At 39.2% G+C, this 12,049-nt stretch overlaps 1 protein-coding gene across 1 annotated transcript in view; it reads right to left on the reverse strand.

Moving 5' to 3' along the window:
- The window catches only part of IFT80 (intraflagellar transport 80), a 65,132-nt gene that overhangs the window by 49,557 nt on the left and 3,526 nt on the right, over nt 1-12,049 (reverse strand). The window contains exons 3-4 of the mRNA XM_081862375.1: nt 10,152-10,370; nt 757-867 (exon numbers count right to left, since the gene is read on the reverse strand). Coding sequence (XP_081718501.1) covers nt 757-867; nt 10,152-10,370 — 330 coding nt within the window. The remainder of the gene's footprint in view (nt 1-756; nt 868-10,151; nt 10,371-12,049) is intronic.

Raw genomic sequence — 12,049 nt, forward strand, 5'->3', positions numbered from 1 at the left:
ATATATATATATATTCAAAAATAAATGATCCTGGAATTTTGTCACTCTGTGCAATTGCTTCTGTTGCTGGTATGCTTGGGCCAGCCCTATAGCTACTTACTGTTTTAACCAGCCTCAACAATTTAGTATCAGCAAACTTGACTATCTCTCGCCTTACTCCTAACTCTGCCTTATTTTCACTTATATAAACACAAGAATTAAATGACAAGCAGTTGCTGTGCATTTATCATGCTGTTGCTTCAAAAGCTTGCTTAACAACTTATTGAACTTTATAGGAGTTGAAACTACTCACATGTGATGCAGCCTGTGGCTAGTTGAACAGTGGGTACTGACCCTTGGCCAGCAGATATTGATTAACAATCATTTATTACTTTTGCCATCCTAGGACTGTGGATGGAGAGGACAATGTGCCTCTGAATAATAGTTGCTAGGAATCTAAAGTGGGGAGAGTGATGTTGTGCTTGCTGGCTTTCCATAGTCATTTGGTTGGCCACTATGAGACCAGGAGGCTGAACAAGATGGTCATTTGGTCTGATCTAGAAATGCTTTAATCTTCTTGTGTTCAATGAGACAGAACCTCAATCTAGCCCCTCTCAATATTCAGTAGACATTTAGTATGTTTTCAGTCATGTTAATTTTGTCACTAGATTTCAGGAAAGTACATGTTCTTTTCTATGAATGTTATACTTCACTTTTGAAGACATACTTTTGAAGACAGTTCTCCTTCATCACATTTTTACAAAAATATCCTCTTACCTGTAACAAGTGCTGTTCCCTCATAATTCCATCTCCCTGCAAGTACAGCTCCACAGTGGGCTTCTACACTTTTTTCAACTCTTCCAGTCTTGGAAATCAAATGGAACTTGCCTACCCAAATTTGACGTTGTAATGTTAGAAATCAAATATATACAAGAAGGTTCTTATCATAGCTGTGACATTGGTTAAAATAAACAATTATCTGACAAATGTCACTTGATTCTTCTAAACCTTTTTCTACTTCCTTGACTAGCCAATTAGTGATCATCCCATAGCCCAACAAATAAGCAAATTCTTCAGTTAATAATCCTTCCTATTAATCTCATATATACCAGAAGTGAAAACTTTTTTCTAGAATTAGACATTTACATCCCATTGAAATCAATAGGACAACAACTTAAGTCCCACTAACAACAGTTAACTTTAGCTGGATTAGTACCTCTATATTGGTAAACAGTTATGTATCTTCCTATACATTACCCAAGGAACCCTTTCCCCATTATTTCTTCATCCTTCTATAGGCTAGTTTTTCTTAGTTTTGCAAAAGCAGATATAATCCTGAATGCAATGATAGGCCTGTGATAATTCGATCCTAACAAGGAAGTATTTTTAGAAAATGAAAACATTAGTTGTTTTAAGAAAATCCTGCAGTGCTGGCCTCTCCCTGATCAAATTGATCAGGTCACAGCTACCATCTGTGATGTCATGGCACTCACTCCCAGTTTTGCTGGAAAGTCTTGCCCCTCAAGCTAAAGAACAGATCACCTCTCATCAATAAAGCCTCTCCTCCTCCCAGAGGGGAGGAGTTGTGAGCAGGAGGCATTTCCCATGTTTAGCAGGGGGCGTAATGCCCCCTGCTTTGCTGTCCCTGCGCCGCACCCCCTGGCAGCCATCCAATCGGGCGGGGGCAAAATGCAGCCACACCAACACTTCCACCTCATTGTGATATGTGAGTTTCTGGGAAAACCTCTCATCTCCCACTGAGAGCAGCACTTTTCAGCCAAACTAAAGATGGAATATGCTCACATGCTATCATCATCATCATCACCTACATCTATAGCAGCTTTCTCCAATCTGTCTCCCATCAGATGTTTTGGACTACAACTTTCATCAGTCCCAGCCACCATGGTCTACAGTCCCAGATGATGGGAATTATAGTCCAAAACATACAGGGTATCAGGTTGTGGAAGCCAGATCTAGAGAAAGGTTAGTTGTGGCACATTTGAATGACATCTTATAGTCATTCTGAATTCCAGTAGAGTGGGGATAGATATAAGATGGTCAGTTCATTAATTGTTGTTTGTGGCATATATCAGATACAGAAATCTATACTGGTGGAAAATGTTCGTACAAGAAAAACTTTATTTCGTGAACCAGAAAGACTGAAGTTACAGCATTCTATTATGGAACAGTGCCTTAAGATTTGAAGGTAAAAAACATGTTGGGCAAGTGACCAAGACTGAAAAGATGGATTCAGAGCAGAGACATTCAAACTGTGAAAGACAGCTAACTGATCTTCTCACAAATCCACTGTCAGCGAACAGATCATAAGCAGAGAGTTATCTTGCAGCCTCATACAGTTTAGGAGTCACTTGATGGGTGACACTGGCCATGAAGACAATTTTAAAATAAAATAAAATCAGATGCTCAAAAACTCATTTGGTGTCTGTTGGCATGAGTGGACATATCAAGATTTTTTGAAAAACTTTACTGTTATAGGCTGCATAGAAAAGTGAAAGCTTTGACCATATGCTTTATTCATAATATAGTTTGGAACAGAATGTGAAGGGACTCAGTTTCAGCCTCACATTAATTCTCAGTTTTATAAAATACTGCTCCTTTCTTCCTGTTTTTATTATTTAATGAAACCATAAACTGTTCTCAAAGTTGAAGCTGTTTTGCAGTTCTGGAAGGTATTCAAATAAGAGATTAGAGGCCTATTCAAGTACAGCATGTACAGAACCATGTCTGTTATATTCATTTGCTACCACAGACCTCTTAAATATTCTGCTCTGATTTTAATGATTAGTCATCAGTATAACGAAAACTAGTAGAAAAAGAGCCAACATAATTTTTAAGGAACCATTACAGATTGTATTAGATGAATAATTAAAGTGGTACCATAAACATATTTCATATGGGAAGGCAGATTGTAATTCCACCAAATAGATCTCTACATACAAACTAAACAAACGAAAAGTTATTAATCAGGAAGAAAACATGCTATAAACAAAAAGGAGAAAGGTTATTGTGTATAGCAGATAACTGAAGCTCAGCTTTTAACATATGGCATTATATGTACTAGAATATGTAAGTGCTGGATTCTAGATAGAGATCATAGTTCTAAACAGAATTTTAGAAAGCTGAAGAATTATAAAGATGCTAGGAGATACCTGTTATAAATGTCAGTTCTTATAATCCTGCCTATCAGGCATTTCTTGTTGGCAGCAATTCCCTTTGAGGGCATAGTAGTCCTGTGTAATAAGGGCATTATGACCCCTCTGACTACCTTTGGCTTAGCTCCTGGGATTTTAGAATCTGAATTCCAAGTTCTACAGGCATTCTTATAAACTAACCAAAGGGGTTTTCATAGCACTTTGGTTGAGTGGTAGAAGATCCTTTCATACAAAATGGTGGACAACATCTGCTGCTCAAAATATATCTATTGAGACTTGCTGAACCAGCTAAAAGGAGCATGATGACATTTTAAAAAACTACGCTGCTCAAGTATCCTTGAATATGCTGCTGGGATTGTAGAGAAGCACTGAGCCCATCCTCACCTGGGATCCAGTTTGCACCCTTATGGAGGGGCAAAAGAGAGAAAGCTTCAGGACTATCCCATATTTATAACAGCCTGTTTAAAAGGGCTTTTCACTTTCACTACCTCACCTATGTGTTACTGAACCCCCTTCATGGAATGATGCCAACAGCAGTGTTGACTTTGAAAAAAGAGATCTGGGAACATACTAAAATGGAAAATTTGCTATTCTGGCTCATCTTACAGGCATACACAAGGAGGCACAATCATCAGGGGGACATTCAAAGTTCAGGTCTCACACACTCCCGTTGCATAAATGATGTGCCAATGCTTATGTATAAATACTAATTTTAGATTCTGAATGTTATGAAATAAGACTAGTTGCTAGTTGGCAGGGTAAAAAGGGAACTTTTATTGTAATCCATAAGGATTTTAGAGTCTTTCTTTTGGTTTTGGTTTAACCTTACTTAGTACAATCTTGCATGTGTCAAATCTTGGAACCCTGTTCCTTTATTGTCACAACTAGTGCTTTGTCAATGGGCAGTGACTCTGACAAAATTAGGGAATGGTCTGGACCACAAACCTAAAGTCCCATTTAGAAACCTGAGTGACTTTTGATAAGAATAACTGGAGAAAACCTTTTGGACTTTTTGTGTGGAAGGGAAATTATCACTATTCTCTCATATCCCCTTATGAAACGGATATTAGCATATGTCAGAGAACTAATGCTAATTAGTTCCCCTTCTCCTCCTAGTGAGAATGGTGCCAAGTATGTAAAAGTGTTTCAGTAACTTGCATTGAGCCATTTGTATATGCTTTCCCAGACACCCAACATAGCACTAAGGCAATCCTTCAATCAGTGCAAGGATTTCTGATTGTGCAATGCAGCATTCTCCCTATCTCCTTTGTCCTAAATCTGCTCTAGAGGTTCTTAAAACCCTACATATTTGGGCATGTGGTGAGAGGAGAGCAAGTCCCATTGTGCAAGTGGAAATCTTTGCACTGACAAATGCCCTCTGTATGTGAAGTTAGTTGTAGAGAAGCATCATGAGCCAAATCTCCTTTGAAGTGGCCCATTCGGTATTTGTTTTCATGTTTACCATATTCTTACTGTATCTTATAAATGATAACGAAACTCCCATGTAATGCTGACTATGGCTTACTGCAAATGAGCAAGTAGAGGCTACTTTGCTCCTCCCCTTTTTTCTTTTGCTACTGCTCTGTGCTTGAGTTAAACTGCAGTTTCGCTCAGCTAACTGTCTGAAGCAGGGCTCAGGGTTTATCTCTTCCAAACAGTCCACAAGTTGTAAACCATAGGATAAACCTTGGTTCCAGCTTGTGGTTTGTCTGGAGAGAGCTAAACTACAAGCTCGGGTCTGGACAATAAGCCAAACCACAGCTCAGCGTAGCAGAAAACATCCAGGGAGGAGCAAAGTGCTACAATCTCCTCTTTGGAACCCCACGTTTGTAGTAAGTCATGGTTTGGCTTAACATTATGTGGGAGCTGGGCAACTGTAAACATTTCAGCAAGGAAACAGCTTTTTTTCTCTTTAATGAAAAACCAGAGGGAAAATGTAACCCACACTGAGCCTCTGAGATAGAGCAGGATAAAGTGAAGATCCTCACTTTGTTTTGTTTTGTGTTTACATTTTTATGCTTGTTATTTTATCACCTGTCTCCTCAAAATATAATGGGATAAAAAATAAATATGGATATTTCCCATTTTGTAGCAATGTTTTCCAAGAATAGTTCACATATGTAAGATATTGGGCTATTATGGTGCCAAGCACCATAAAAGCCTTTCTATGAAATCCTATATCATGTATAGGTTACCAGTGTGGTTGGTCTTAAATGTGACAATCACAGATGATTAACTCAGCAAATCTAGGAATTCTATACTACAGCTTTGTTTTTCAGAAGATGTGTTACTCCTGTTAATCTATGAATTATAGCAGCTGTCTAGTTAGATATACTTCAAGACATAATGGTCCCTCTATTACATATGTGGTAAAATAAAGGTCTCAGTGGGCACTTTCTACTTTTTACACTGCTATTAAAAAATCTAAGATGCATTCATAAAACACAGGGAACTCAGGGGAATTCTGGTTTGCAATATTAATACCATAAATAAGATTAAAATTGGTGTACTATCATGTAAGAGGGATTCTCTTGGTTACATTCATACAGAACCAATTTGTAGGATTTTGATTGATGGCATAGGAATGCTCTGAGAAACACATTAGTGGAATATAATGTCTATATATACATAACAGTTGCATTGTTCTCTTTTCAGTGGACATAATATGTTTCTTTAAAAATGTCTTTATCAATCTTCATGTTGTAGATGCAAAGGAACATGAAAAAAGTCCTGTCCTGTCAGTGTAATAACTTAAAACAACTTAGGCTCAGGATGACAACAATGGTAGCTTGTTCATTTATAGAATCATAGAATCATAGAATAATAGAGTTGGAAGAGACCACAAGGGCCATCGAGTCCAACCCCCTGCCAAGCAGGAAACACCATCAGAGCACTCCTGACATATGGTTGTCAAGCCTCTGCTTAAAGACCTCCAAAGAAGGAGACTCCACCACACTCCTTGGCAGCAAATTCCACTGTCAAACAGCTCTTACTGTCAGGAAGTTCTTCCTAATGTTTAGGTGGAATCTTATTTCTTGTAGTTTGGAACCATTGCTCCGTGTCCGCTTCTCTGGAGCAGCAGAAAACAACCTTTCTCCCTCCTCTATGTGACATCCTTTTATATATTTGAACATGGCTATCATATCACCCCTTAACCTCCTCTTCTCCAGGCTAAACATGCTCAGCTCCCTTAGCTGTTCCTCATAAGGCATCGTTTCCAGGCCTTTGACCATTTGGTTCATTTGCTGTCTAAATGTGTGTGTGTGTGTGTGTGTGTGTGTGTGTGTGTGTTAGGATAACAAAATAAAACTATTTGGCTTTAAAGAGATGCTTTATCTTTTGAGTTTTGCAAGTTGAGTACATTTCCCCCTTATGCCTTTGATATTGTCAGGATTTTTTAAAAAATACTATAAGTGTGCATTTTTAAATCTTCAGCCATAATTATATCAAACAGATTGTTGTATGTATAATACATTCTATTTTAAAGTATACACAAGCATATACAGCTACTTACATTAGAGAAAAACTTGTTGTCATTTGCCATAAACAACAACGTCCACTGTTTGCTTGGAAATAAGTCAATTTACTTCAATAAATGTCCACATGAATGCATCTTCTACCTCTCCACATCAGAACCAGTGAAGGCGGTGAAGGTCCTCCATCTAGAGGCAGATGGAGGACGGATGGCAGATAACAGATTGAGGTTGAACCCTGACAAGATAGAAGTACTGTTTTTGGGCGGGCAGGTGTGGTGGACGCCCTGGTCCTGAATGGGGTAACTGTGCCCCTGAAGGACCAGATGCGCAACCTGGGAGTCATTTTGGACTCTCAGCTGTCTATGGAGGTGCAGGTCAATTCTATGTCCAGGGCAGCTGTCTACCAGCTCCAACTGGTACGCCGGCTGAGACCATACCTGCCTGCAGACTGTCTCGCCAGAGTGGTGCATGCTCTGCTTATCTCCCACTTGGACTACTGCAATGCGCTCTGTGTGGGGCTGCCTTTGAAGGTGATTCAGAAACTACAACTAATTCAGAATGCGGCAGCTAGACTGGTGACCGGGAGTGGCCACTGGGACCATATAACACTGGTTCTAAAGGATCTTCATTGGCCTCAGCCCAGACACTGAAGTCCTCCTCAGAGGGTCTTCTGCTGGTTCCCTCACTGTGAGAAGTGAAGTTACAGGGAACCAGGCAGAGGGCTTTCTCAGTAGTGACGCCGTCCCTATGGAACACTCTCCCTTCAGATGTAAAGGAAATAAACAACTATCAGACATCTGAAGGCACTCCTGTATAGGGAAGTTTTTAATGTCTGATGCTTTATTATGTTTGATATATTCTGTAAGCCACCCAGAATGGCTGGGGAAACCCAGCCAGATGGGTTGGGTGGTATTATTATTATTATTATTATTATTATTATTATTATGTGGGTGCAATGAGATATGAGACAGTGCAGGACCCAATTTTTTATCCCTTATAAAGTGTGGGTGGGCAGATGATTTAAGGTGCAACATATGTCAGTGGGAGGGAACAGCTGGACCTCCAACATACCTGCACATTTGATTTTTCTCTTGGGGTGCTTCCTGCTAGCTTTGGAGACCCCCAAGGAGAAATACAATTAGGGTAAAACATGTGAAGACAGGCTCTGGATTGAGAGGATGTGACCAATAGTGAGTCCAATGGTCAAGAAGGCGGTTTCTGCACATGCTATAGGGGGAAGTGAGGGGCAGATGGGGCTCATGAGCCTGGGATGGTAGCCCATCTAGGAGAAGGAAAACTCTTGATTCTAAAGAAAGGGCTAAGGAGTAAACTCTACACATATCTGGAGTGGAGTCCCTAAGACAGTTAGATGGCAACTACAGCAGCCAAGTTGGTTCCAAACAGATTGCTCTGCTTTCCCTTGGACCACATCAGCAAGGTCAAGAGGAGGGACTTGTTGTCTGGGCAGCCCAGGATTTCCATAAACACTGTCCAGGCTTGCGTCCCAGAGAAGTCACTTCGGTACTGTTAACACAGCAATTTGACTTCACCCCCAGAGGCCCACTCCATTGTCTTTCAAGACAGATGGATGCCAACAAAACACCGGCAGGTATCAAACAGCTGGTCTGCTGTCATTATGTCCATTTTCAGCCAACTGTCTTAAAGCATTCACTTTTTCTACTATGCAAAAGTAGCTTGCTGTTGTGCACTTCTCCAAAGCGAACAGATAGAAAATTATTGCTTATTTTCCAAGGGTTGTATCCAGCTTATAGTCAAAGTAGACCTACTGAAATCAATGAATTGGGCTAATGTATGTGCATTGATTTCAATGGATCTATACCGAGTATGAGTTAGTTGGATACAACTCTTCTGAATTACCCATTTAGCAGTCTTATTAATGTCACAATGGATGCAAAATCAAGAAAAAATGGCTAATAGGTTTGCTGACTATAAATGCTTTCTCCTTAAAAAAGATCCCTTTGAGAAAAAGTAAACAAATATGGATTAATTGGATTAAAGTGTCAAACTAATCAGTTACATTAATGCAAAGTGAAAGAAGGAAATTAAACTGAAGTTGGGGGTACAAAATAAGCTATGTTCTAGTACAACACACTATGTGGGGCTACCGCAAAGCATGTTCCAAAAAGAAAGCCAGATTGCTTTCTGGCATGCAGTTTGTTGACCATATTACACTAGGTTTTGTAACAACTGCACTGGTTTACAATTTGTTTCTGGGAACCATTCAAGGTGCTGGTTCTTAACTCTAAAGACCTAAATGGTTTGTTGCCAGAGTATCTGAAAGGCCACCTACCTTTAATTTAAGATCACCTTTGGCGGCTTCGCTATTTGTTGTACCAGCAAGAAAGCTAGATTGGTGGAAACATAGGACAGGGCTGTTGCTGTGGTAGTACATTGTCTATGGGACTTTTTGCTCTGCATGACTTTGGCTGGTTTTAAGTGAAATTACTTCCACATTTTTAAAAATTTAAATCATACTAATCTGCCATGGTATTGTTTCAAAGTTTTGAAGCTAACTTTTTTCAAATTGTGGATAGTCTCAGTGGTTCTTTGTGGCCAAAAGGCAACTCAGTATTATAAATAAAATAAATTGCTTATCAAGACAGATACCTGATTTACAGTTAGAATAGATACCAGAAGAAAAAAATCTCTTCTACTAGTCTTGACATCAAAGTCTCTGATATAGACAATTGTCCATGAGTGTCACAAGGAAAAATGTGTGCAGTATTCAATATAGCTCATGATTGCCATTATTCTTATTTGCACTAAAAGCAAGTGGAAAGGAACCATTTAATACAAACCACACCAGGACAACAGGGATTGCACGTAACATAGCATATATGTGCATCTAGGCAGAGCCGATTCAGCTTACCAGAGCTACTCTGCATGTAGATCTAAATTTACCCTTTCCCCCACATCCATACTACTGCTGATCTACACCTATGGTGTGCTCAAGGCAATTTCTGGATTGGACCAGGTAAGATTTTGTTCTTAAAAGATACACCAGTTACAAAGCTGTAGCATTCTTACTTGAATTGCTTGCAACATCCCAAAACTTTGATATGTTCTTTCAACTGCTACTGTGATTAAACTACTGTTTTCCTCTAGAGTGAAAACAAATCATCCCAAATACTTGCTTATGTCTGACCAGTGTATTTACAGCATAAGGTTAGAGCCCAATGTTTCAATGCAAGGGAAAGCATGCACCCAGAGTACAAAATACTGTAAAGTTGTACAAAATCAAGGATCAGAGAAGGTGACACTTGAAAGGAGTCATAAAATTAGTGATTAAAGATGGTGCATCATATTGCATGATAATCTCAGCAGAAACTGTAGACTCAAGAGCAGTGCCACTTAAATGACTGGACATTGCTAATTTAGGCCCATTAATTTCAAAGGAACTGCTCTAATTCATTTGACTACAACTTTGCATATTGACAAAATGAAATACTTTCAAAAGCATTGTACTCTAAAATAAGCTATATACATCTCCATGGTGACTTACCATCAGAACTTGTAAGTACAAAGTTCTCAGCGTGAGTTTGTCTCTTTCCACCAAAACTTTTGGGAAACCAGTGAAGATCGATGGGATAGATATCATCAGGAAGCTTCGCTACTTGTGTTGTCTCACCATTTAACAAGTTCCATTTAATAATTTGGTGATCATCACTGCATGAATAAAGATCGTCTGCTGTTGTCCAGCCTACACAACTAACCAATTCCTTATGTTTTAACAGAATTAAGGAATTTAAGAATATTGGTACAGTTAAATCCTCATACATATTAGCAAATACATTATTTTTTCTTCATTAAACTTTTTTGAAAACATGAATTACCATAAAATTATTTAAACAAAAAAGATGCAAGGGGTTGGTAAAGAGAGCTCAACAATTATACATACCGATAATACTTTATTTCTTACTTATATCTTCTTTACAGTATTTTTCTTTAAAGGGTTTTGAGATGAAGGAAGAACTCAAAACGTCTATAGCAGTGTTTCTGAAAATTGGGTCTCCAGCTGTTGTTGGACTACAACTCCCATCATCTCCAGCTAGCAGCAGCAGTTTGAGAAACACTGGTCTATAGTGTGCACTTATAGGTTGTAACTGGTTTTGCAAGGCCTCTTTAGTTATTATACTATTAGACTCATACAAATCATGAAAATGATTAAGGCTTTTTGAGCACCAAGCTTTAGCATCTCCTACAGAAAATCTTCCTAAAAAGGAAGGATAGTATGCTGATAGCAATAGGAGAGGTGTACCTGGCCTTAATACACCAGTCCAGGACTTTCAGGCATGAAATATGCAAAGGGATAGATTTTAACCTTCTTTACAAGTGCTCTTAAAAACCAACAACTGGATCAAGTTCATAAAGGATTAGAAAAGTTGCATCTGCTGGTTGTCCAAGCAGTAAGAAACCTGGAATATCTTTGTGGTCCATTTAAAGCTGGCTTAAAAATATGATGCTGGCTCTTAGGACTTAGAAATACAGTGGTACCTCTGGTTACGAACTTAATTCGTTCCAGAGGTCCGTTCTTAACCTGAAACTGTTCTTAACCTGAGGTACCACTTTAGCTAATGGGGCCTCCCACTGCCACTTTCCTCTTTGTTTTCCCTTAGTTTGAAAAGGTCCATTATGATGAGCACTAACCAGGAATTACATGCAAACCATTATTTGAAACTATGTTTTGTAGGTAATCCAATTTAGTGCTTATTGGTTTGCCCAACTCAAGAAACAGCAAACAATATTTTTTATTTTACAAGATTTATAGACTGCTTAATTAAAAAAGGAATTAAATCGTTTACATAAAGTAGTATAAAGCGCAACCCACAGTTGCGAACGTGATCCGTGTGGGAGGCACGTTCGCAACCCACAGTGCTGCGTCTGCGCACACATGGGTTGTGATTCGGCGCTTCTGCGCATAGCGCCATTTAGTGCTTCTGCGCATGCACCGAAAACTGGAAGTAACCCGTTCCGGTACTTCTGGGTTCGGCGCGCAACCCGAAATTGCGTAACCTGAAGGGTCTGTAACCCGAGGTACCACTGTACTAATTAACCAGAAAAGAGAGCAGTGAATATGTGAGCCCATTGTATGTTCTGGGTGGTTTGGAGGCTTAAAATATATTTTAATTCAACCCTTGATGTCTAGTGCAAAGCTTTCTGTGCTTTGTGAGCCAATGGTGTGCTACTCTTGTGCTGCATGGATCATATGTGTAGTACAAGGAACTTGAATATGGGGATACAGAAGTAAAATCAAATAGCTAGCACTAAAACTATTTACAATAACTTATCAACCAATAACCATTTGCATGTCTGAGCATCAGTGACTTTTCCTCACAGATTTAAAAGTTCCATGATAACATCAGTGCATGAACAGGAACTAGATTCTATATGGGCGCTTCC

The sequence above is a fragment of the Podarcis erhardii genome (genome assembly GCF_964252035.2).
Source record: "Podarcis erhardii genome assembly, chromosome: 5".
Lineage (NCBI taxonomy): Eukaryota > Metazoa > Chordata > Lepidosauria > Squamata > Lacertidae > Podarcis > Podarcis erhardii.